A 25,851-nucleotide genomic window follows, 5' to 3' on the forward strand; every position below is an offset into this window, starting at 1 on the left:
TGGCAGGTGCCTGTAATCCCAGCTACTCAGGAGATTGTAGAATCGCTCGAACCCAAGAGGTAGAGGTTGCAGTGAGCTGAGATCATGCCATTGCACTCCAGCCTGGGTGACAGAACAAGACTCCATCTCAAAGTTTAATTGTCCAGCTTGAATCCCAGCCTGCTATTATTAGCCATATGACTTAGGGGAACTCTCTGTGCCTTAGTTTATCTGTAAAATGGGAATGATATTAATGTATACCATATATGGTGAGGATTAAAATAATGCAAGTAAAGGCTTAAAACAGTGCAGGCACATGGTAAGGACTCAATAAATATTGACTACTATTGTGATTATCATTATTAACCAAGAAAAGGAAGCTAAGATGAAGAGCATATATGTTTCAGTTTTGATCTTCCAGGTTGAAGTGTATGGTAGGCAGTTTGTAGTACAGGTTTGGAGCTCAGCAAAGAAGTCAGAGCTAGAGACATCAATTTGGAAGCAAAAAGTATAGAGAAGTTACTTCAAATCATGAGTTTCAGTGAAATGTCAAAGATAAATGTTGTCATTCAGGAAGGAATAGATGGGGAATGGAAGCAGGAGAAAGGAAGAGGCATTTTCTGAACCAGGCATTGTGCTACTTACAATTCTTAGTAGATATAATATACTTTCCATTCCCAATAACTCTACAGTATCGTATTTGTTATGCTGGAGCCAAGCCATACTGGCTTATTCAGTGACTTCATGTTGGTAGCTTGCAATTGGCCTTGATGAAAGCATTTACACTGTAGAAATGGGAAATGCTACAAATCAGCGCTCCCCTGTCCTCCGAGGCTCCCAGCCCTTGCCCTGCCAAGAGCCACATTACTAAGACAACATACAATTATCCTTGCTGTTGAAGAAATGGAAGCTTAGAGAAGTGAAGTCCCTGCCTTTTAAATTGCACAATGATTCCTCTTCATTGAAAATGCCCTCTAACTACTGTGGTTTTCCAAAGTTGAGATATTTGATGCTTCTCATACTTGAAAACTTAATTGTATGCCCACTGTGAGTTATTACATTACTCTAATACTGTATTAGGAAACAATCCTGAATGAGTTTAGAGAAATAGTTTAGAGCATCTGTTGATGATGATTTAAAACACAGGGATTATATTTCCTTGACTGTTAAAGAGTTTGCTGACTAGAAGCCATGAGCTGGTTTTATCAGCTATTATACTAAAAAGAGTCATTGAACAAAGGGGAAGTCAGATGATGTGGGAGGGAGTGAAAGAATTACAGGTAAATAGTCTCAAATTGTTTAACTCATTATATACCATACCTTAATGAGTTGATGAGAAGTTAAATGAAACACTCACTTTACTCTAGAACAGTGTAATTTAAAATGGATGTATAAAATTGCTTAGCATGAATCCAGAGACTTTACAGGAATATATATATATATATTTTTTTTTTTTTTTTGAGACGGAGTCTCGCTCTGTCGCCTGGCTGGACTGCAGTGGCCAGATCTCAGCTCACTGCAAGCTCTGCCTCCCGGGTTTACGCCATTCTCCTGCCTCAGCCTCCCGAGTAGCTGGGACTACAGGCGCCTGCCACCTCGCCCGGCTAGTTTTTTGTATTTTTTAGTAGAGATGGGGTTTCACATGTTAGCCGGGATAGTCTCGAACTCCTGACCTCGTGATCCGCCCGTCTCGGCCTCCCAAAGTGCTGGGATTACAGGCTTGAGCCACCGCACCCGGCCCTATATTTTTAACTTGTTTCTAAAGTACAGATTCAGTTTATTAATCTGTTTATAACACAGTTCACAGGAGGCAAAGTGTTTCACATCACAGAGTTCACTTCCAACTCCTGGGAATGTTCATTTCTTTGGCTTACAGGAGAGACTAGACAGGAAAGCCAGGCACTGCTTAGGCAACTAAAATGAGGTTGGGGGCAATGCTAATATTATCCTCACAAAAACAGCCACAGGGACTGTTAGTCACAAGCTGGTTTTCTGGACCTGTTAGCTGGAAGTATGGGGAGCATCATTTCTGGATGCTCATGCTGTGTCGAGCTTCAGCCATCTCCAACACACAGGTACAGCACCCTTAGTGTCTTGCTGGATGTAATAGTACAGGGACTTATTGTACTTTCTCTTGAATTCAGACCTAATTTTCAACATGTCCACCTCATTGTGGGAGACCATGATTCTGATCAGTACCTTTATCTCAAGTCCCCTTGCCCTCCATGGAGTGGTACAGCCAGTCAGCAAAATACAGGGGTTTGTTCTGAATACACTGGACCAGCTTCAGGAAAGCATTTTCCAGGTCTCCATTAACCTCTTTCTTGATGCTCTCCAACATGTCATAAGGGCTGTAGCTCTTGTGCCTATTAAATACTTTCTGGAGGTGGGACATGCTCTGCTCAGTCATGATGGTGATCCACGTGGGAACATCAGTTCCTTTCCTCTTCACCCCCGTGTCATAGAGATCCCAGGCATTTTGGTCAATCAGTTCATAATCAATGACAGAGCCGTCCTCTGCTCTTCTACCCTTTGCTAGGGCAATGCGTCTGGTGACTTGCAGAAGTCACCAGATGTGTCCGAAATAATGTCCTTCTCTAGATCAGTCTTGTGCATTTCCTTTAGACTCTGTTAATTTCCTGCAGCTCCTGGTTGGTTTTCGAGCAGATGATCTCAATGAGGGGGTCCTCGTTGGTTCCCAGCCCCTTCATGGAAGCTTTTAGCTCAGAAGCGTCATACTGAGCAGGTGTCTTTAATAGGCCCAAAGCCACTATCTAGGTGGCCAGATAAGGCTGACTTCAGTGCTGATGCAAGTTCCTTTTTGGTCCTTCTCTGGTAGGTGAAGGCAATATCCTGTCTCTGTGCATTGCTGTGGTTAGTCAAAATGTTGACAGTGGTGATCTCATCCATACCTTTGCTCTTAATGGCCATTTCAGTGTTCAAAGCATCCTGTTCAGTGTCAAAGTTGGTGTAGGCTTTGACTGACCCATATGCACTTAGGGGTGTAGAGTGTTCACCCTTCAAGCTGAGCTTGCACAGGATTTCATGAACAGTAGACATTTTGACGGAAGCTGGACTGAGCACCGAGATCTGAGAGCGTCCCCAGATGCTAAGCTGAAAATATATTATTTTATGCCCCTCTCCCCTGCCCCACCTCTGCAAACTACCACCTTTCCTCCCTAAAATATATGAGGAGGGAGGTCATGCAAAGTTGGCATCTTAGCTCATTATAGGACCATCACCCCATCCTTGAGAATCTCATCCTTGGGAACTCTTCTTGCATTTCAAGTGGAAAAAGATGTGACTAATATTGACTAAGTGCTAGGCACTGTGCTGTGTTATAGAGTGAGGTGGTGAACAGGACGGATGTTGCTCCTGCCCTCAAGCAGTGTAGTGAAGGATACAGACAGTTAAATAAAGTATCATGTGTTAAATGTTCATTGATTCCATATTCATGCATGTTATTGGGATTGGGATTCTATGTGGATCAAGTATCAAAGATCCTTTCTTCGGATACATTTGGATTAAAATATGACAGTATCTGGATCTCAAATTTTTCTTTCACGCTGGTGCTAGTAGATGAGATGCAGAGTTAGTGAGTAAACTTGATAGGGTCCATGATTCAATGAACTGACCACCACATGAGTATGGTGAGAACCAGCTCGTCTATGATGATTCTGCCCAGCAGTTTTGTTGTTGATTTTATTCTAAGTTTAATCCATCACCAATTTCAATTCCTAAACCCAAAAATCTGTTTCAGACAAATCTAGTCCCAAACAGTGTTTAAGCAGGTGTTTGACATTAGCCATCACCAGTGCATCCTTGTCTACCCTTTCCTAAGGCACTGCATTGATGTCGAAAAACAAAATAGCAAATGGCTCTTTTCTTTTTTTTTTTTTTTTTTTTGAGACAGAGTCTTGCTCTGTCATCTAGGCTAGAATGCAGTGGTATAATCTCGGCTCACTGCAACCTCTACCTCCCATGTTTAAGCGATTCTCCTGCCTCAGCCTACAGAGTAGCTAGGATTACAGGCACACACTACCATGCCCAGTTAATTTTTGTATTTTTAGTAGAGATGGGGTTTCACCATGTTGGCCAGGCTGGTCTCAAACTCCTGACCTCAGGTGATTCATCCACCTCAGCCTCCCAAAGTGCTGGGATTATAGGCATGAGCCACTGCGCCCAGCCCAAATTGCTCTTTTGAATGTAAATGAAATTATAAATGTGAAGAATGGTTCTCTCTCTCTAACTAAGAAACATTTAGCTTTCTTCATGGTCATTTTTGAGCAAAATTCATTGTTTCCATTCATTAATATTTACATCATCTTATTGAAATAAATTATAAAAACTTCCTTTGTAACAAAACCAGATGTCTGTCAACCTGTAGATGATTTGCTGTTTTTCTCTCTGCCTCATCTATTCTTTTAAAAGAGAGTCTAGTATGGCCAGGTGTGGTGGTTATCGTGGTATGTACCTATAGTTCCAACTACTCGAGAAGCTAACACCAGAGAATCGCTTAGGCCCAGGAGTTTGAGACCAGCCTGGACAATGTTGCAAGACCCTGTCTCAAACAAACAAAAGAAAACAAATCAAAAAAAGTATCTAGTATGGGTGGAAATATTTTCTTGGATTAATGAATTTCCTTTTGCCTTTCTTATTTAATCTACAAAGCACCCTGTGAGAATATGTTTTTATAATTTCAGGAAGAATATCCAGCCTGTGATATATTGAATCTTTGAAAATAATCTCTAAGTAAATCTGTAATATGAAAATCAGCCTACTGTTTTTATAACATCTGTGGCCTTCGGTTTGTTAAATGTACTGAAAGTCAAGTGTCCACGTTTCTTCCAAGAGCTGCTGAGTGAGAGGGTGGAATTTTGGCAAAACTGTAAAATAAGGCCCCTCTCCTGTTGCATATCCTCAGGGCAGGGCCCCTTTGCCAGGTTCCCTTCTCCCACTAAAACCCAGAATGGCAGGACCCAAACTGAGTCTGAACCATCCCAAATGCCCCACACACCCCAAATGCAAACCAAGTCCACAAAGATAGAAGACAGGGGCAGAGTGAGCAGGGCTGAGAATGTTCATTCTGAGAATGCCATGCCCAAGGCAGCACAGACCTGGCAGATAGCAATGGCATAGGGTAAAGTGGGAAAGCCATGTCAGATAAAGGCAGGCCATATTAGTTTTTATTATGATGTCTTTGTGGGATCTAAGAATATTTTAAACATGTTTATATCCTAAATGTGGCTTTTTTAAAGCAATTAGGTTGCTCAGTCACTTTTTTTTTTTAAACCATAGATTTAGAGGGAAACTGGTCCTGTTAGCTCAATTCAATGAAAAACAACAAGCTTTTGAAAAGAGTTATTAAGAGGCAGTTTATATTTCTCAAGTTAGTCTACATGTTGTCGCTTAGGAAGTACTTTTTACTTTCTCAGGCCTGTAACAGATGATATGGGAGAAACAGAATTATAAAAAAGTTTCCACCTTTTAAAAATATGCAGCTACAAATTAATAAGAGAAGATTGACATTTGCTTTAAAAAGTGATTTTGCCGAGACTATTGGTCAGGGAGAGAGGTTTAATAGCATATGGATTTGGTCATTGAGCAGGGAGGGTGCCCTTTTTTTAAAGTGTATTTAAAAACAATGCATTCTCAGGTACCTATGGAAATCTGAATTATTCTCTTGCTGAAACGGAGAAATCTAACCCTTTAGTGCTTAATTTTTACAGTTTTATCATTTATTTTAGGTACCAAAGGAAGAAATAAAGGAGAGTTTACAAATCTTCAGGGGGTAGCTGCATCTACAAGTGGAAAGATATTAATTGCAGACAGTAACAACCAATGTGTGCAGGTATAGCCCCTAATTATATACCTTTAACTACTTATATTGATAAAAATAGATATAGTTACATATTTTCCTACTTCAGACTTAAGATATATGGTGTAAGGAAAAAAGCTTATGTGCATGTAGACTTTTCTTCAAATAGAGTTTGCATGTTCTGATCTCTGTATGTATGGCAGATGTTTTTGCCTATGTCTTCCTCAGTGATGCCTGTGCTAGTTCACATTCCAATGAATGTAATTTATTTCACAGATATTTTCCAATGACGGCCAGTTCAAAAGTCGTTTTGGCATACGGGGACGCTCTCCGGGGCAGCTGCAGCGGCCCACAGGAGTGGCTGTACATCCCAGTGGGGACATAATCATTGCCGATTATGATAATAAATGGGTCAGCATCTTCTCCTCCGATGGGAAATTTAAGGTAAGATTAACTACTAATTGTTCACTAAACAATGGAGAGGAGGAATAGGAAATACAAGATGAAATTGTGTATTTCTTTTTTAAGATGCCATGCAACATTCAACAATTCTTTATACACAAAGACATCTGCACATCTAAGTTTGTGAAGTGAGAGTAACAGTGATAATTTCGTAAGTCTATTCATATATATCCTAAATGTGGCTTTGTTTTTTAAAGCAATTAGGTTGCTCAGTCACTTTTTTCTTTAAAACCATAGATTTAGAGGGAAACTGATCCTGTTACCTCAATTCAATGAAAAACAACAAGCTTTTGAAAAGCGTTATTTTTTTTTTTTTTTTTTTTTTGAGACGGAGTCTCACTCTGTTGCCTGGGCTGGAGTGCAGTGGCCGGTTCTCAGCTCACTGCAAGCTCCGCCTCCCGGGTTTATGCCATTCTCCTGCCTCAGCCTCCGAGTAGCTGGGACTACAGGCGCCTGCCACCTCGCCCGGCTAGTTTTTTGTATTTTTTAGTAGAGACGGGGTTCCACCGTGTTAGCCAGGATGGTCTCGATCTCCTGACCTCGTGATCCGCCCGTCTCGGCCTCCCAAAGTGCTGGGATTACAGGCTTGAGCCACCGCGCCCCGCCTGAAAAGGGTTATTAAGAGGCAGTTTATATTTCTCAAATTAGTCTACATGTTGTCACTTAGGAAGTACTTTTTACTTTCCCAGGCCTGTAACAGATGATATGGGAGAAACAGAATTGTAAAAAATAGTTTCCACCTTTTAAAAATGTACAGGCTCATTTTGGAAAAAAGACTCATACACAAGAAATGACAGAAAACAATTTGTGTCAGTCTCTAATGAGTCATACACACTGATACAATCTGAAAACATATTATTAAAGTGTATAATATGGGATCTGGAAAGAAAAGAAAATGAAGGCTGAATTTCCAGAGAAAATGGCAAGTGGAGCTACACTTTGAGGGATCCCATTGTTTGATATATTTGCTATCATTCCCAGCATCAGCTTTTTGCAAATAAAGATTTGACTCAGTGTCTTCACCAAATCACCAAAGAGTAGAGAGCCCTCTGGTGATAACAGAAATCTCTCTTATGAGGTGTCATCAAAGAATTGTATCAGCCTGCCCATTTTCTACATTTGTTCATAAGAAAATTATGAGACATCTTGTCAAAGATCTTTGTAAGGGCCAATTGCACTGTGCCTTATATATTTCCCTGTCCAGCCTACTGGAGGCTTCTATTTCTGTTGACAACATGAGTTTTAACTCAGATCAACCCATTGCCATCCCAGCTTATTACTGTTTGACCATCGGCAAATCGTAACTTTCTTGAGCTTCAATAGCCTCGAATTTAAAATTTTGATTTAAAAAAGATCTGTCTTACCTGGGCATGGTGGCTCATGCCTGCAATCCCAACACTTTGGAATTGAAGCAAAAGGATCGCTTGAGCTCAGGAGTTCAAGACCAGTCTGGGAAACATAGCAAGACCCTGCCTCTACAAAAAATAAAAAAATATTAGCCAGGTGTGGTTGCGCAGGCCTGTAGTCCCAGCCATTTGGGAGGCTGAGGTGGGAGGATTGCTTGAGCCCAGAAGTTAGAGGCTGCAGTCGCCCATGACTACACTAGAGCACTGCAGCCTGGGTGACAGAGTAAGACCCTGTCTCAAAAGAAAAAAGATCTATATCATAGGATTTAAGCAAAGACTAAATGAGATTTTATGTGCCACATACAAAATAAAGATATAAGAAATGAATGTTCTTTTCCATGCCGCTAGTAACCCTGTCCAAAAAAATGAAGTCTTGTTTGGTCAGCTATGGTTTGGGCTTCATGTCCTCACACAGGCACCTGGTGGTCATCATTTTCTTGTCTAGGAGTTTGGAGATGCTGCTTTTCATAATCCATTCTGGAATTCTAAAGATTACTCAAAGTGTACTCACTGGTTTCTTATTGGAAGAATTTCTATTTTCCTTTTTAAAGTCTTCAGATTGCTGTAGTCCCCTCATTGTTTTTATTAAATGAGTTACTTACATAATTGTGAAACTCTCAGATTTGAGCCTCTATTTTGTGTGAGGCAGCATCTTGTCAATTTTGGAGACTGAAAAGGTGTCATTTTTTTATTCCGCAATATTGCATGTAATTCTTCAATCACCCTTGAATTTTTGGTTCCACTAGAAATTTAATGGCTCTGTATGGTGACCACATATACATAAAACTCTCCTGACTTTCTGTAACTCTAACTTCTTCCCCCCCCTTTTTTTTTGCATTTTAATAATTGTATATGTGGTAAGACATACCCAAATATGACAAGTTTAATGTGAATATTTATATTTTGAATATCTTGAAACTGTTTATATAGTTTGGAGGCAACCCATTTGTTTGTTTTATACTCTAGCAAAACTGTGATCTGTCTTTGTAAATTCAGAAGCTAATACTAAAATAGGTTCACATACAGAGACAGGAGTTTTATGTCTAAGGAAGAAGGGCTCTCTAAGCATTTTTTGTTCAGTGGTTCAATAGTCTATCTGTAATAGACACTCTTAGAAAAACTGGGTTCTTAGAGTTGGAGTATTAAGGGTAATAATGGGAATAAACTCTAAAGAACACTCATGCCCCCTAGAGGATTGGAGGAGTGGAGGTGGTATAGTTTCAGCAATACCCTTTTCTATGATAGGTGTTGATCAAAACCCAAAGGGTAAAAGGATAGCACATGAAAACACTTTAAGACCCTCACAGGAGTTCATCCAAGTGGAATATCCACAGGTATAGGCAGAAATACTTATTTTCTTCTGTTGTGGGACTCAGTAAAATTAAACAGGTGCTGAGAAAGACATACGTTTAACACCAGTATAGACTCTTTGTATTTATTCCTAGTAGTTCCAGAGATGTAACATCTTATCTCCTTTTCTTTCTTTTATTCACCAATTTATTAGCCCTAATTTTATTTTTCTCTGCTTCCTCTAAATTTATTCTATCTTCCCCACTGCCTCCTATCATCCAGCCCATCTAGAAACCTTTTCTATCCAAACAAATAGAGACACCTCTGGCCACCTTACTGTAAAATATCTCATCTCTTTCCTGTTCAATTTAAGGACCTATTTGTTGAGTTAAATACCCTGATTAAACCATTCCAAAGGCAGGATTAAAATATTTTTGCTGGGCCAGGCTCAGTGACTCACACTTGTAATCTCAGCACTTTGGGAGACTGAGGTGGGCAGATCACCTGAGATCAGGAGTTCAAGACCAACCAGTCTGGCCAACATGGTGACGGGTGCCTGTAATCCCAGCTACTTGGGAGACTGAGGCAGGAGAATCGCTTGAACCCGGGAGGCAGAGGTTGCAATCAGCCGAGATCGCACCATTGCATTCCAGCCTGGGCAACAAGAGTGAAACTCTGTCTCAAAAACAAAAAATATATATATGTATAATATATATATTTTATATATATTATATATATTTTATATATTTTTTATATATATTTTTATATAGTTTGTGTGTTTGTTGTTTGTTTACTATTCTGTTTAAGACAGGGTTGACACAATCAGGGAAATGCAGGGATTCTTACCTTTCACTTGGTTGAATCCAGTGCAACTAAACGAGCAGTGATGAAGGGAAGTGGAAAGAAATTTTGGTTCAATGTTTAAGTTATTCTTTTAGATCTACCCTAGTTGTCACTCCTTTATTTTCTCTTTTTATTCTAGATAATTATCCATTTGATATTATTTGGTTGAGTCATCTAAGCAACTGCAAGTGTTCATAATGTTAAGTAGTAATAATATTCTTGTTTTAATCATGGAAGTGCCTTCTCTCCCTTTTGATCTCTGCTGACTTACCCTCCAGTTAGACATGAAAGAACAAATGCTATTTCTTTACCCACCATTATGTTATAGCCTCTTTGATCTTTGGGCTAGATTGGAGAATCAGAATCAAATTTACACAGCAGTTTCTCTTGCCAAGAAGACCACTGTTTCTTTCCTAAGTGACTGTGTTCCTTTGCTCTAAAGAGATGAAATCTGAATCTCTGTCATTTATAAACTTAGAAGAATAAAAGGAGCATATAAAGTCTAAAGTCCCCATCATGGAAAAGTCCCATCCTAATACTAGAAAATTTAAAAATACATATGTAGTTCACATTATATTTCTATCAGACAGCACTAATATAGAGAGATAAAATAAGAAGGCTAAAGCATAACCTATAAGAATATAACTTTTGGGGTTTTCTAAGATATAGACGCTGATTTCTCACTTTTCCTTCCAGAAGTCTATGTATATACATGCACACATATAACACATGTGGATTCAGACTACACTCATCATTCCCTACCTTAATTTGTTTAATAAGATGTCTGAGAGTTTTTGTTGTTGTTATTGTTTTTGAGACCCAGGCTGGAGTGCAGTGGCGCAACCTCAGCTAACTACAACCTTCATCTCCCGGATTCAAGTGATTCTCCTGCCTCAGCCTCCTGAGTAGCTGGGATTACAGGCACCTGCCACCACACCCAGCTAATTTTTGTGTTTTTAGTAGAGATGGGGTTTCACCATCTTGGCCAGACTGGTCTCAAACTCCTGACCTCAAGTGATCCTCTCACTGCGGCCTCCCAAAGTGCTGGGATTACATGTGTGAGCAACTGTGCCCAGCGGAGAGTTCTTTCATAAAAACACATAGATCAGCTTCCCTCTAACATGTCAAGCCTGGGTGCCAGGCAGAACTGTGGTTCTTACAGTTTCCCTGACTTAACATATATTCCCTCCTGCTGTTCCCTCACCTGAGGTTCTCCTTCTCCTTCCTTGTCTACTGTGACCTCATCAACTTATCACTTCACATGCCTTCTTAGATGGCCTATTTGAATTCTCCCAAGTATATTAAAATGAAGACTCAATACCAGACTCTTTAAAGAGATATAGTAGACATGTTTGTCCCTGCAATATGACTGAGACATACTTAAGGGCAGGAGCTACGTCTTATTTGTGTTTGTTTGCCATATGCCTAGAATACAGTGTCAGGCAATAGTGGGTGCTTGGGCAGTGTTTGTAGAATTAGGAAATAAATAAGTGAATGAGTGAAGCACTTCTTTATATGTAGTCTAGAAATTCAAGTCATCGAAAGAAAAGTAAAGGTACAAGACCTGTATCTCATGGCAAATAGACATTTAAATACACACCACAGTCTACTCAGGAACAGGAATAAAATTTAAAATACGGTATATGATTGATAGAAATCAAATGCTTTTCCCCTATTTTAAAATATGATAAAAAGTGGAGCCATTTAATCATCATGATTGCCCTATAATAATGCTAGACTTTTAAAATTAATGTATTCAACAAATATTCATTGAATATTTAGTATGCACCAAGAAGTGTGTTGCCTCTGAGTACACAAAGGTGAATAAAACACATGTGACTCCCGCCCAAAGAGAACTTAATTCTCATAAAGTTCAATGCGAGATGCCTGGCAATTTTTATTTGTTTATTTATTATTATACTTTAAGTTCTAGGGTACATGTGCACAACATGCAGGTTTGTATACTTGTGCCATGTTGGTGTGCTGCACCCATCAACTCGTCAGCACCCATCAACTCATCATTTACATCAGGTATAACTCCCAATGCAATCCCTCCCCCACCCCATGATAGGCCCCGATGTGTGATGTTCCCCTTCCCGAGTCCAAGTGATCTCATTGTTCAATTCCCACCTATGAGTAAGAACATGTGGTGTTTGGTTTTCTGTTCTTGTGATAGTTTGCTGAGAATGATGGTTTCCAGCTGCATCCATGTCCCTACAAAGGACACAAACTCACCCTTTTTTATGGCTGCATAGTATTCCATGGTGTATATGTGCCATGTTTTCTTAATCCAGTCTGTCACTGATGGACATTTGGGTTGATTCCAAGTCTTTGCTATTGTGAATAGTGCCGCAATGAACATACGTATGCATGTGTCTTTATAGCAGCATGATTTATAATCCTTTGGGTATATACCCAGTAATGGGATGGCTGGGTCATATAGTTTTACATCCTTGAAGAATCACCATACTGTTTTCCATAATGGTTGAACTAGTTTACAATCCCACCAACAGTGTAAAAGTGTTCCTATTTCTCCACATCCTCTCCAGCACCTGTTGTTTCCTGACTTTTTAATGATTGCCATTCTAACTGGTGTGAGATGGTATCTCACTGTGGTTTTGATTTGCAGTTCTCTGATGGCCAGTGATGATGAGCATTTTTTCATGTGTCTGCTGGCTGTATGCATGTCTTCTTTTGAGAAATGTCTATTCATATCCTTTGCCCACTTTTTGATGGGGTTGTTTTTTTCTTGTAAATTTGTTTAAGTTCTTTGTAGGTTCTGGATGTTAGCCCTTTGTCAGATGAGTAGATTGCAAAAATTTTCTCCCATTCTGTAGGTTGCCGGTTCACTCTGATGGTAGTTTCTTTTGCTGTGCAGAAGCTCTTAAGTTTAATTACATCCAATTTGTCAATTTTGGCTTTTGTTGCCATTGCTTTTGGTGTTTTAGACATGAAGTCCTTGAGCAATTTTGATATTAATTATGATCTATAACAATGACAGTCACGGCTTCCCTACAGTGACTGCTTGCTGTGCTACACTCTACAATAAACCCTTTACCTACCTTATTCTACTTAATACATCTTCCAAAAATGCCATTGGGGATTGTTGAGTTGTCATTTTTTGGACATTTTTTAATGTATAAGGAATCTGAAGTTTGAGGAAATGAAATCCATCTGTGCTATTCCAGGTGTGTTTAAATCAAGCAATGGAAGTAGATCAGTCTTCCGAGTCATAATCCAGTGATCTTTCACCAGACCACACTGCCTCTTCAGCAGGGAACTGTGACCCCAGTTTAGGGAATCCTAGACTATTTTTGGTGGTGATCTCTTTCAAGAATAAGGATTTTAAGGGCTGGGCATGGGGGCTCATGCCTGTAATCCTAGCACTTTGGAAGGACGAGGTGGGTGGATCACGAGGTCAGGAGTTCAAGACCAGCCTGGCCAACAAAGTGAAACCCTGTCTCTACTAAAAATACAAAAAAATAAATAGCCGAGCATGGTGGTGTGCCCCTGTAGTCCTGGCTGCTCAGGAGACTGAGGCAGGAGAATTGCTTGAACCCGGGAGGTGGAGGTTGCAGTGAGCCAAGATTGTGCCACTGCGCTCCAGCTTGGGCAACAGAATGAGACTTCGTCTCAAAAAAAGAAATAAATAAAAGAACAAGGATTTCTATAGATATCAGTAGCAGATAATGGATGTGACAAAGCCAGTTTTCCAAGACAGAAGTTCATTGTAATGTATGAGTAGCTGTGTACCTGCTTGAACCTTCAGGTAAATGTTGACCAAAACAGTGTTTATCTTCATGTTCTGGAGTGGTTTAAACTTTGACTCTATACTCTACTTCTATTTCTGTACTTGTTTCTAACAGACAAAAATTGGATCAGGAAAGCTGATGGGACCGAAAGGAGTTTCTGTGGACCGCAATGGGCACATTATTGTTGTGGACAACAAAGCGTGCTGCGTGTTTATCTTCCAGCCAAACGGGAAAATAGTCACCAGGTTTGGTAGCCGAGGAAATGGGGACAGGCAGTTTGCAGGTACACTCGATGGTAATATGTAAACCCCGTTTTTTATGTTTCTTCTGCTCACATTTGCATGATGTTGGAGCATGTTGAAGACACCGCATACCTAATGTGTTTGCTGGCTTTGGGAAAGATGCTGGGGATAAAATCTAAGTAAAAGCATGGTTCGTTGCTTCTCAGTCACCACCACCCACCAGGCAGTAAGTTGAGCTGTAGTCCATGTGTGGTTTTTATTGGTGGCAGTTCACAACTCAGAAGTCTAGCTTTGAAATATTCATATTAAATAAGGTATAAATTTTAAAATAAAAGTATTTGAAAAACAAGGGAATAGCTACGTTTCAGCCTAGCTGTAGCTTTGCTTAAAAAGCCACTGAATGAGAATTTTTTTTCACCTTTCTAGGTTATTGTAAGAGAACAGGAGTCTAGAATATTTGCTAGGTTTAAGGAGGGCAGTCTGTTTTACATCTCTTTGGTGTAGCACTTTGCAGTCACAAGCTTATTTAGGTTTTTGCATCTGCAAGAAGAGGCTGAAAATAGCTTATTAATTTTCTTTTTGAAAGGATGCTTTTGGCACTTAGTATTAATTTGCATAATATTTGTTTGTGCTTTGTCTCCAGTCCTGCCAAGGTTCTGAATGTCACCCAGAATTATAGTGTGGGTTTTCTGTTCTTTTGTTTCGTTTCATTTTGTTTTTGAGACAGGGTCTCGCTCTGTCACCCAGGCTGGAGTGCAGTGGCATGATCTCAGCTTACTGCAGCCTAAACCTCCCGGGTTCAAGTGATCCTCCTGCCTCAGACCTCCAAGTAACTAGGACTATAGGCGTGTGCCACCATGCCCAGCTGGTCAAGTTTTTTAAAATTACATATTGGAGGCCGGGCGCGGTGGCTCAAGCCTGTAATCCCAGCACTTTGGAGGCCGAGACGGGCGGATCACGAGGTCAGGAGATCAAGACCATCCTGGCTAACACGGTGAAACCCCGCCTCTACTAAAAATACAAAAACTAGCCGGGCGAGGTGGCGGCGCCTGTAGTCCCAGCTACTCGGGAGCTGAGGCAGGAGAATGCGTAAACCTGGGAGATGGAGCTTGCAGTGAGCTGAGATCCGGCCACTGCACTCCAGTCCAGCGACAGAGCGAGACTCCGCCTCAAAAAAAAAAAAAAAAAAAAAAAAATTACATATTGGAGTCCCTTTTCCAATGCTGAGTTGTCACGTCTTTCCTCAGTGGGAGCTGAGGGCTCTAAAATGACTAACAGATACTCAAGGAAGCTGGCAGATTGACTTTCAGATGGTGGCACGGAGAATGAATTCTGATGCTTACTGCTCCTCCCACTTCATTAGCGCTGCTAGAACTCCCAGCCTGATTGGGAAGGAGTCAGAATAGACTGGCACAAGCAGAGAATAATATAGGATCCATGTTATCTGGAGCTGGAGGTCTGGCTGAATGATCTTTCAAAGACTGAGTCTGTGATTCTTTGTACTTTCTTAAATAACTAAGTTAATATATTGTGTGATTGTTACAGTAACTGCTATATGTAATCACTTTTGTTGTAGTCATCACGTATTTTTTTCCATCTTTGTTGCAGGTCCCCATTTTGCAGCTGTAAATAGCAATAATGAGATTATTATTACAGATTTCCATAATCATTCTGTCAAGGTACTATAAGCACATGAGTTGTTGTTAACTTTTAACTGCTTTTATGGAGAAATTGATCTGCGAGAAAATAATACAGTACTTACATATGGCACCAAAGGGAGTTAACCAAAGAGTAGACCTTGCTTCTGCTCAAAGATGCCGGTTTTAATTTGGACTTACAGACCTTGGAAAGTTGGGAAATTGAACAAAATGTGGTGGCAATAAGTTGCTTAATTTGAAACTGGTGCAAATGAAGAGGACTTGAAAATTAAATTTTAAAAAGCAATTCATCGAACTTAGAGGCAGAACTTTCTGAAGCTTAATACTTTGTGGCTAGTCAATAAATTAAAATCACTTTTTCAATTTTCTGCATCTTTTTGTTTAAAAAAATTAGGTATTTGGCTCTGTTACAGCAACAGATGGCATGGGGAGGGGGATAACCCTAGCATACATTCATATATTTTATACTTCTTAGAATGCTTTCACACGTTTGGTGTTCTTTAGAAAACAGTGACCCATAGTATATCTTTCTTACTAGGTACCAGGGGAGAGAGATTTGAACTTTATTATGAGAAAATCAGGAAATAATAAAATGGTTCAAAACAAATTACTCACTTGCTGAAATGATGAGAAAATATTTAGTAATATCCTAGATCAAGCTTCTCAAGGTGTGATGCTTGTTCCACTGAAGGTATGATCAGTGACCATAGGCAGTGCACTGTAGATATTTTTATTTTAAGTTATGCATTTATTTTAGTGCTACCTTTTATTTACATCAAGTGATGCTGTTTTGTACTTATAGACATAATAAAGTTTTTCTTTTAAATACATTCATTTAAATTTCAAAAGGTGAGTCATTTTAAAGGAAAAATAATAAGGAAACAGCAGAGGATGCCAGTGAGTAAAGTTTGCACTTAGAGACAATGATTGAGCAACCAAAATAAATAATGACTTATCAATGCTAATGATTGGGATAGCTAGATAAGGGGTAGGATTTTTAACATCCGAAGGTACTGTCTGTGATGTCCTTTCCGCATCCTGGAAAGCCTTTAACCTGAGTAAATGGAGAGGGCTTGGACCTTTTCGATAGGTGCCAAGTCCCTGTGCAGACAGTAGCGCACAGTGGGCTACAGAAATGGGGTCAGAATAAGGGAACAAGGTGCCCACTATTGCTTTTTTCTGAAACTGCTCCCTGCCATATTCTCTCCAGAGATGCTCACATAGTGGCATACGTCCCCGCTATACTCAAATGCAGATAATCTGCATTCCCTGTCGACACTACTGTCCATAGGAAGTGTCTTGGTAAAAGGAATAGGATAGTGGAAAAAGTTGATAGCCAAAGAAGGACAGAAGTATCTCTACTAGCCAAAGGGGCAGCAGGAACTGGGCTGGGGACTGCCTCCCCGGGGGGTTATAACGATCCTGGAGAATGAGCACAACTGTCAAAAGATAACACAGGTTGTTCTCATACTTCCTACTCTCACTTACTTTGTAGAGGAATCATTCATATAACTACAGGGCATTCAGCAAGAAGAAAACCCATGTGAGATCCTAACAGTACAAAGGCCAGCAAATGCTTGCATAGGTTTTGCCCACTCCCAACTGAAAGACAGTCATAATTAATCAAGTTGGTCTTTCCTACTAAGCGGAACTGTGATCTCAGAGCCTTTCCTGTCCAGTGCTCCAGGTAACCTCTTAAGAATCAACTGGCATTGGTATGTGGGACGGCTCCTATTCACCAGTCCTGGCTGACACTGTAGAAAGAATTAAAACATATATAAGTAACTGAGATGCAAGGCAGGTAGCACTAAATAGTTTCATAAAATAGGCACATATAAAGTTTCCTAACTTTCCAAAAGAAAAGAGAAGATTTCCTTAATTAAGATTATCAGGGGAGACTTCCAAGCGGAGTTGGTATTTGACATGAGCAGAATTTTGAAATCAGGAAAGGGCTATCATCAAGGTGATTTAAAAAAAAATTGCTTTAAATATTTATTGTAAAAAGCAAAGCTGTAAAAAAAAAACTATTTAAGCTCATACTTCTGCCTCTTAATTTTTCATGTGAATAATTTTTAAGTAATTAAATGGCATTTTAATTGGGAAAAATAGAAAATACAAAACATTCATAATTCTTAAGATTCTGAAAACTCTTCAAGTTTTCAGTATGGTAGAAATAGATTATTTTAGCTATTAAACTCAATTTTCTTCTTGTTTAAAAAACCATAACCTTTCGTTGTTGCTGTTTCTCTTCTTTTTGACAGCTATTGCCAAATAAGTTTTATGGAATACTTGAGTTTTTCTTTCCCATGTAATGCTGGGCAGTTAGAAACAGTTCTGAATTCAGGCCACTTCTCTGTTGATAAGTATAAAAAACATACCTATAGGTCAGTGCTAACAAGGGGTCTAGTTAGTGCCTTAGGTATCTGCAGAATATATTTTCTTTTCATCACAAAACAAGTAAGACTAGATTTGGCATCCTTCTTATCCCAAAATGAAGCAAAACCACTTGAGTCATTTGGATTATGTCCAGGAAAACATATTGACTCAGAAAGATAAATAAGGCCGGGCACAGTAGCTCACGCCTGTAATCCCAGCCCTTTGGGACGCCAAGGCGGACAGCTCACCTGAGGTCAGGAGTTCGAGACCAGTCTGGCCAACAGGGTGAAACCTTGTCTCTACTAAAAATACAAAAATTAGCCGGGCGTGGTGGCAGGCGCCTGTAATCCCAGCTACTCAGGAGGTTGAGGCAGGAGAATTGCTTGACCCAGGAAGTGGAGGTTGTGGTGAGCCAAGATTGCGCCACTGCATTCCAGCCTGAGTGACAGAATGAGACTCCATCTCAAAAAAAAAAGAAAAGAAAAGAAAAGAAAGATAAAAAGATTATTTGTAGGACTTAATAAGTGAAAAAATAGAGAATAATAAATTGTGTCCACCATAAACATGTTCCCATTGGTCTTTAAAACTAGAATGTGTTATGTAAAAGGACACAAAAAGAGTCAGAAAAAAAATTTAAACATGGCATCTTAGTAAAAGCTGGTTGTTCTTGCCTTGGTCCTTTCTGAAGAACCACAGAGGTTGCTTGCTTTCTTGGCAAGTATGTAATTAATTCAGGAAGTAGCCATGACTCTTTCTTTTTTATCGTAATGTGAGTTTTGCCTGTAGAGATGGAAGTGTCCTACTTTCCCAAGGTACTTGCCTAAAAGTAATGGTCATTTTGATCTTTTGTAATCAGAGATGACAACAGGTGACTCTAAAAAGTCTTGAGATCATCCCCAAATGAAGATCTACACTCAAATATAGTGAACTCTTTCAGTTCTACATTTGAGGAAACCTTACTCTCCAAGTGCCTTGTACATAATACTTTCTGACTTGTTAATGAATATTTCTATGCATCTAGGCATCATGACAATGGAAGTTAAAAATAATGTCCTGGAAGCCGGGCGCGGTGGCTCAAGCCTGTAATCCCAGCACTTTGGGAGGCTGAGACGGGCGGATCACGAGGTCAGGAGATCGAGACCATCCTGGCTAACACGGTGAAACCCCATCTCTACTAAAAATACAAAAAACTAGCCGGGCGAGGTGGCGGGCGCCTGTAGTCCCAGCTACTCGGGAGGCTGAGGCAGGAGAATGGCGTAAACCCGGGAGGCGGAGCTTGCAGTGAGCTGAGATCCGGCCACTGCACTCCAGCCCGGGCGACAGAGCAAGACTCCGTCTCAAAAAAAAAAAAAAAATAATGTCCTGGAGACATTTCAAAACCATTAGGTATCATCTGAATCATCAAGATACAATTATGCTTACTATAGTGTTATCGTTAAACATTAACATTTTTTTCAAAATCAGTGATCTGTATTGATACATATTTAGTAGCACTTTATTAGTAAGAATATGTAATTAACCATAGCACTCCACTGCTTGGCCCTATCAGATCTTAGAGAATTTGCTTAAGAGTTCTGTTGAGCTCCCTTCTTCTAACAGCTTCCCTTTTCTCTACTGAGAGATAAAAGAGTAATAGAAAATAGAGTAATAGAAACTACTTTTCTATTCATCAAACCCTTAGGATCATATAAACTCTCGAACTAAAATATCTTCTGAGGATAAATAAAAAAGCCCTTTTCTTATTTCTCACCTGCTGCTACCACACATGTGCACACACACATGCAATGAATTTCTCCCATTCTAAGTATGAAGTCCAGCCTACTCTTTCTAGTTATGTTGATGTCGTAAAATGATAATAAATTCTGAGCATCTGGCATAACAAAAAACTCCTACTCTCTGATCCAACTTTTAATGGTCATCCATCCTGTTAGAAATATAAATACAATGCCCATTCTTGAAATTTAGCAATTTCTTTAAAGGTGGGAAGAATAATATTATTGAAAATTATAGCGCTTCTTACTCATACTTTTTTTTTTTTTTTTTTTGAGGCGGAGTCTCTCTCTGTCTCCCAGGCTGGAGTGCATCGGCGCGATCTCGGCTCACTGCAAGCTCCACCTCCCGGGTTCACGCCATTCTCCTGCCTCAGCCTCCTGAGTAGCTGGGACTACAGGCGCCCGCCACCGCGCCCGGCTAATTTTTTGTATTTTTAGTAGAGACGGGGTTTCACCATGGTCTCGATCTCCTGACCTTGTGATCCGCCCGCCTCGGCCTCCCAAAGTGCTGGGATTACAGGCGTGAGCTACCGCGCCTGGCCAATCATACTAACTTGTATAGTATTTGATAATTTACAATAAAGGTATCTTTCACATAAGGATTTAGTAACCAGATATAAGCCAAAAAAAAGTGATCATTTAACAAACGATAGATCAGATTTATACAGTAATTTGGGGAAACACAATGATATGCAGTCTATCTTGTAGATTTTATTTCCTTTTTTTAGAATGTCTTAAATCATAGGTCTTGTTATAAATAACCTGCTCAAACAGATATTTTTTAATCCATAATGTTGATTCAAGTATTTCTATGTAAAACAAAATAATTTAAAAATATTTCATACAGGTGTTTAATCAGGAAGGAGAATTCATGTTGAAGTTTGGCTCAAATGGAGAAGGAAATGGGCAGTTTAATGCTCCAACAGGTGTAGCAGTGGATTCAAATGGAAACATCATTGTGGCCGACTGGGGAAACAGCAGGATCCAGGTAGATCAACATGCTAATGTATATGGTTAGAGTGTTTGGCATTTGTTAAAAGTGAAGAATTTGCTGTCCCCCAAACTGGAATGTCTTCTCTTTTCCTTTGGTTAGGACATAGGACCATAGATACTCTCACCAGAAGGACCAAACTCAGCAAGATGGAGTAGAAAAAATGTTACCAGAGTGAAACCCTCTAAATCGGGGTTTTAACCTGGACCCCACAGACCCTGCAAAGGGTCTGAAGATAGAATTCAAGGGGGCCATTGAACAAAAATATTACATTATTATTTTTATGAACCTCTGGCTGAAAATTATCATTTCCCTTAATCATGAATATAAGCAACAATCATAGTAATTTTAGTAATGCCTATCACTTTGTCACCAAGAAAAATCACAGAAATTTTCATATCATATCGGTTGCAAAAATCTTGAATTGTCACTTATTCTCATCACTACTTCAAAATTACAGTAATTATTAGACCCATTACTATTTCTTATTATTTAATGTGCTAATTTTTAGAAGCACACCCATATTGCTCTATCATAATTTAGTAATATTTCAATAGCTATATTTTAATATGATGTTTTACAATCCATGTGTTTTGTTTTATGAATTTAAAAACACTGTTGTGCTGAATGACACACGAGTCAAAGAGGAAGTCTCAAGGAAAATTGTAAAATATATTGAACTGAATGAAAATGCAAATAGAACATACCAAAATTTGTGGAATTTAGCAAAAACAATGCTGAGAGGGAAATTAATATGCTAAATACTTCTATTAGAAAAGAGGAAACATTTTAAATCAGTGATCTAAGCTGCCACTTCAAGAAGCTAGAAAGAAAAGAGCAAACCCCAAACAAGCAGAAGGAAGCAAGGCCGAAATGAAAGACCGGGCGCTGTGGCTCACGCCTTTAATCCCAGCACTTTGTGAGGCCGAGGCAGGCAGATCACTTGAGGTCAGGAGTTTGCGACAAGCCTGGCCAACATGGTGGAATCCTGACTGTACTAAAAATACGAAAAATTTGTCGAGTGTGGTGGTAGGCGCCTGCAACCCCAGCTACTCAGGAGGCCGAAGCAGGAGAATCACTTGAACCCAGGAGGCAGAGGCTTCAGTGAGCCAAGATTGCGTCATTGCACTCCAGCCTGGGCAACAGAAGGAGACTCTGTCTCAAAAAATTAAAAAAAAAAAAAAAAGAAATTCAAAAAAGAAAAGCAATAGGGAAAATCCATGAAATAGCGAACTGGCTCTTTGAAAAAATAAACCAGCAAAACTCTAGCAAGACTGACAAAGGAAATAAAAGACACAAAATACTAATATTAATACATGTCCTGTAGACATCAAAAGGATAATAAGGGCATTCTGTGAACAACTCTGCATACATAAGTTTGACAACTTAGATGAAATAGACAACTTCTCAAAAAATACCAACTCCACAACTTCAGTATGAAATAATTTGTATAACCCTATAACCTATTAAGAAAAGTTAATTCATAATTTTAAAACACCAAAAAGAAATCTCTAGACTGAGATGATTTCACCATGGAATTCTACCAGATGTTTAAAGAATTTAGTAACAATTGTATATAATTTCTTCCAGAAAATAGAAGATAAGAGAATACTTCCCAACTCATTTTCCAATCAGCTTTTGAAGCCCTGTTACCAAAGTCAGTACAAAAAGGAAAGCTACAGACCAATATTTCTCCTGTGTGTAAAAATTCATAAAGATATATTAACAAATATAATTCAGCAATATGTAAAAATCGCTCCATGACCAAGTGGAGTTTATCCCAGGAATGCAAGACTGGTTTAGTACTAGAAAATCAGGGAGTCTCTGACCTACTCTGGCTTGGGAGGCTGCCCTTTAAAAAATAAAAATAAAGAAAATCAGTCAATGTAATAATCCACCATATTAAAATTCTAAAGAAGAAAAACTAAATGATCATATCAATTGACACTGAAAAATCATTTAACAAAATTTAATACCCATTCATGATAAAACTCTCAGAAAAACTAAGAAGAAAGACTCTCAACTTGATAAACAACATCCATGAAAACCTATAGCTAACACCATACTTCATAGTAAAAGACTGCATGCATTCCCTGTAGAGCAAGGATGTCTGCAAGGATGTCTCACCATTCTTGTTCGATATAATACTAGAAGTTCTAGCCAGCACAAAGGTAGAAAGGAAATAAAAAGCTTACAAATTACAATGGAATAAATTAAGCACTCTCACTGTTTGCAGATAACATGATGTTTACATAGAAAATCCCAAATAATCTACAAAAAAAGTTCCTACAATAGGTGAGTTCAGCAAGATTGCAGAATACAAGATCAACATACAAAAATCAATTATGGTCGGGCATGGTGGCTCATGCATGTAACGCCAGCACTTTGGCAGGCCAAGGTGGGAGGATTGCTTGAGGCCAGGAGTTTGAGACTAGCCTGGGCAACACAGGAAGCCCCTATCTCTACAAAAATAATACAAAGATTAGCCAGACATAGTGGCATATGTCTATAGGCTCAGCTACTCAGGAGGCTGAGGCAGAAGGATTCCTTAAGTCTGGGAGTTGGAGACTGCAGTGAGCTATGATTGTGCTACTGCACTACAGCCTGGGTGACAGAGCAAGACCCTGTCTCTTAAGAAAAACCAAAAACATCAATTATGCTTTTATAAACTAGCAACAAACAGTGAAAACCAAAATTAAAAATACAATACCATTTAGAATCACTGAAAAAATATATACTTAGGTATAATAACAAAACATATTCAATATTTGTATGCTGAAAACTATAAAATGCTGGCAAAAGAAATCAAAGAAGATCTAAGTAAATGGAGAAACAACTGTGTTCATAGATTGTAAGACTCAACAATGATGTCAGTTGTCTTCAATTAATATACAGGTTTAACACAAAATCTCAGCAGGATTTTTTGCAAATATAAATCTTATTTTAAAATTTATATGGCAAGGGAAAGGAAATAGCTAAAACAATTTTGAAAAAGAAGAATAAATTGAGAGGAACCACTCTCCCCTTACTAACCCATAGGGTAAGCTATACGACTTACTATATAGTTACCATAATCAAGCCTGTGTAATATGGTGGAGGCATAGACACATACATCAGTGGGACAGAATAGAGAATCTAGAAATCACTCCCACAGCTGGACAGCCTATTATATGTTGACAAAGATACAAAAGCAATTCAATGAGGAATGATGGCCTTTTCAACAAATGGGACTGGAACAACTAAGACCACCACAGAGGAAAAAAAAATGAACGTTAATTTGTACAAAAAGTTGACTCAAATTGGACTGTAGATTTAACTGTAAAAGATAAAACTGGCCAGGCGCGGTGGCTCAAGCCTGTAATCCCAGCACTTTGGGAGGCCGAGACGGGCGGATCACAAGGTCAGGAGATCGAGACCATCCTGGCTAACCTGGTGAGACCCCGTCTCTACTAAAAATACAAAAAAAAAACTAGCTGGGTGCGGTGGCGGGCGCCTGTAGTCCCAGCTACTCGGGAGGCTGAGGCAGGAGAATGGCGCGAACCCGAAAGGCGGAGCTTGCAGTGAGCTGAGATCTGGCCACTGCACTCCAGTTTGGGTGACAGAGCAAGACTCTTGTCTCAAAAAAAAAAAAAAAAAAAAAGGATAAAACTATAACATTTTTAGAAGATAATGTTTGAGGAGAATAAACTTTTAGAACAATTTAAGAGAAAATCTTTGGGACCTAGGGCTCCGTGAAGAGTTTTTAGACATAATACCCAAACTATAATCCATAAAAGAAAAACAATTAACAAATTGGATTTCATAAAAAATAAAAGCTTTTGCTCTGTGAAAGATCCCTTTAAGAGGATAAAAAGATAGGCAACAGACTGAGAGAAAACCTTTACCAACTGAATTTCTGACAAAGGAATTATACCTAGCATGTAAAGATTCTCAAGACTCATTAGTAAAATAATCAAACAATCCAATTAGAATAATGAGCAAAAGGTGGCCGGGTGCTGTGGCTCACACCTGTAATCCCGGCAATTTGGGATGCCAAGGCAGGTGGATCACCTGAGGTCAGGAGTTTGAGACCATTTCCTGGCCAACATGGCAAAACTGCATCTCTACTAAAAATACAAAAATTAACTGGGTGTGGTGGTGTGTGCCTGTAATCCCAGCTACTTGGGAGGCTGAGGCAGGAGAATCACTTGAACCCAGAAGGCAGAGGTTGCAGTGAGCCATGATCATGCCATTGCACTCCAGCCTGGCTGACAAGAATGAAATTTCGTCTCAAAGAAACCCAAAAAAACAAAAAAAGGAAGAAAAGAAAAATGAGCAAAAGGCATTAAGAGAAATTTTACTGAAGAGGATGTTTACATAAAAAGATGTGCAATATCACTAGACATTAGGGAAGTACAAATTAAGACCATGGTGAGATATTACTGCACACTTATAAGGATAGCTAAAATTAAAAATATTAATAATGCCAAACACTGGAGAGCATGTAGAGAGACTAGATCTCTCATGCATTGCTGGTAGAAATGCAAAACTACAGTCAGCCTGGAAAATTGTTTGGCAGTTTCTTTAAAAACTAAACATATACTTACCATACAACCCATAAATTATACTCCTGGTTGTTTGTCCCAGAGAAATGAAAACTTACATCCACACAAAAACCTGCATATTGTTATTCACAGAAGGTTTATTTGTAATAGCCCAAAACTGAAAATAACCCAGATGTCTTTCAATAGGTTAATGACTAAACAAACTGGTGTATCTATACTATGGAATATGACTTGGCATTAAAACGGAACAGACTAATGATACACTCAACAACTCGGATGCACCACAAGGGCATGATGCTGAGTGAAGAAAAGCCATTTTCAGAAGGTTACATACTATATGATTCTATTTGTGTAACATTCTCAAAAAAATAACACAATTATAGAGAAGGAAAACAGATTAGTGGTTGGCAAGGATTAGAGATGTGAGGAAAGGGGAGTGAGTATGACCATAAAGATGTAGCAAGAGGGAGATCTTTATGTTGATGGGATAATTCTGTATATTGGTTGCAGTGGTAAATCTACACACATGATAAAATGATGTAAAACTGTACACACACAACGCAAAGTCAATGTATTGGGTTTTGTGTGGTACTATAATTACAGAAGATGTGACCATTGGGGGAAACTGAGTGAAGAGTACCCAGGACCTTTCTCTACTATCTTTGCCACTTCCTATGAATCTGTAATTATTTCAAAATAAAACTTTAACAAAAATAAC

The 25,851-nt window shown here is 39.2% G+C and overlaps 1 protein-coding gene and 1 pseudogene across 6 annotated transcripts in view; one reads left to right on the forward strand and one right to left on the reverse strand.

The window, feature by feature from the left end:
* Window positions 1-25,851, forward strand: part of TRIM2 (tripartite motif containing 2) — a 136,808-nt gene that overhangs the window by 105,214 nt on the left and 5,743 nt on the right. For all 5 annotated transcript variants that reach the window (XM_033215510.1, XM_033215511.1, XM_033215514.1 and 2 more), the window contains exons 7-11: window positions 5,727-5,830; window positions 6,074-6,241; window positions 13,665-13,833; window positions 15,401-15,471; window positions 20,446-20,586. In XM_033215510.1, the coding sequence (XP_033071401.1) occupies window positions 5,727-5,830; window positions 6,074-6,241; window positions 13,665-13,833; window positions 15,401-15,471; window positions 20,446-20,586 (653 nt within the window). The remainder of the gene's footprint in view (window positions 1-5,726; window positions 5,831-6,073; window positions 6,242-13,664; window positions 13,834-15,400; window positions 15,472-20,445; window positions 20,587-25,851) is intronic.
* LOC117086036 lies at window positions 2,060-3,091 on the reverse strand (annotated as a pseudogene). The gene has a single exon (XR_004438186.1). The product of XR_004438186.1 is annotated as an annexin A2-like (transcript).

Source organism: Trachypithecus francoisi, unplaced genomic scaffold (genome assembly GCF_009764315.1).
Source record: "Trachypithecus francoisi isolate TF-2019V2 unplaced genomic scaffold, Tfra_2.0 Lachesis_group1, whole genome shotgun sequence".
Taxonomy (NCBI): domain Eukaryota; kingdom Metazoa; phylum Chordata; class Mammalia; order Primates; family Cercopithecidae; genus Trachypithecus; species Trachypithecus francoisi.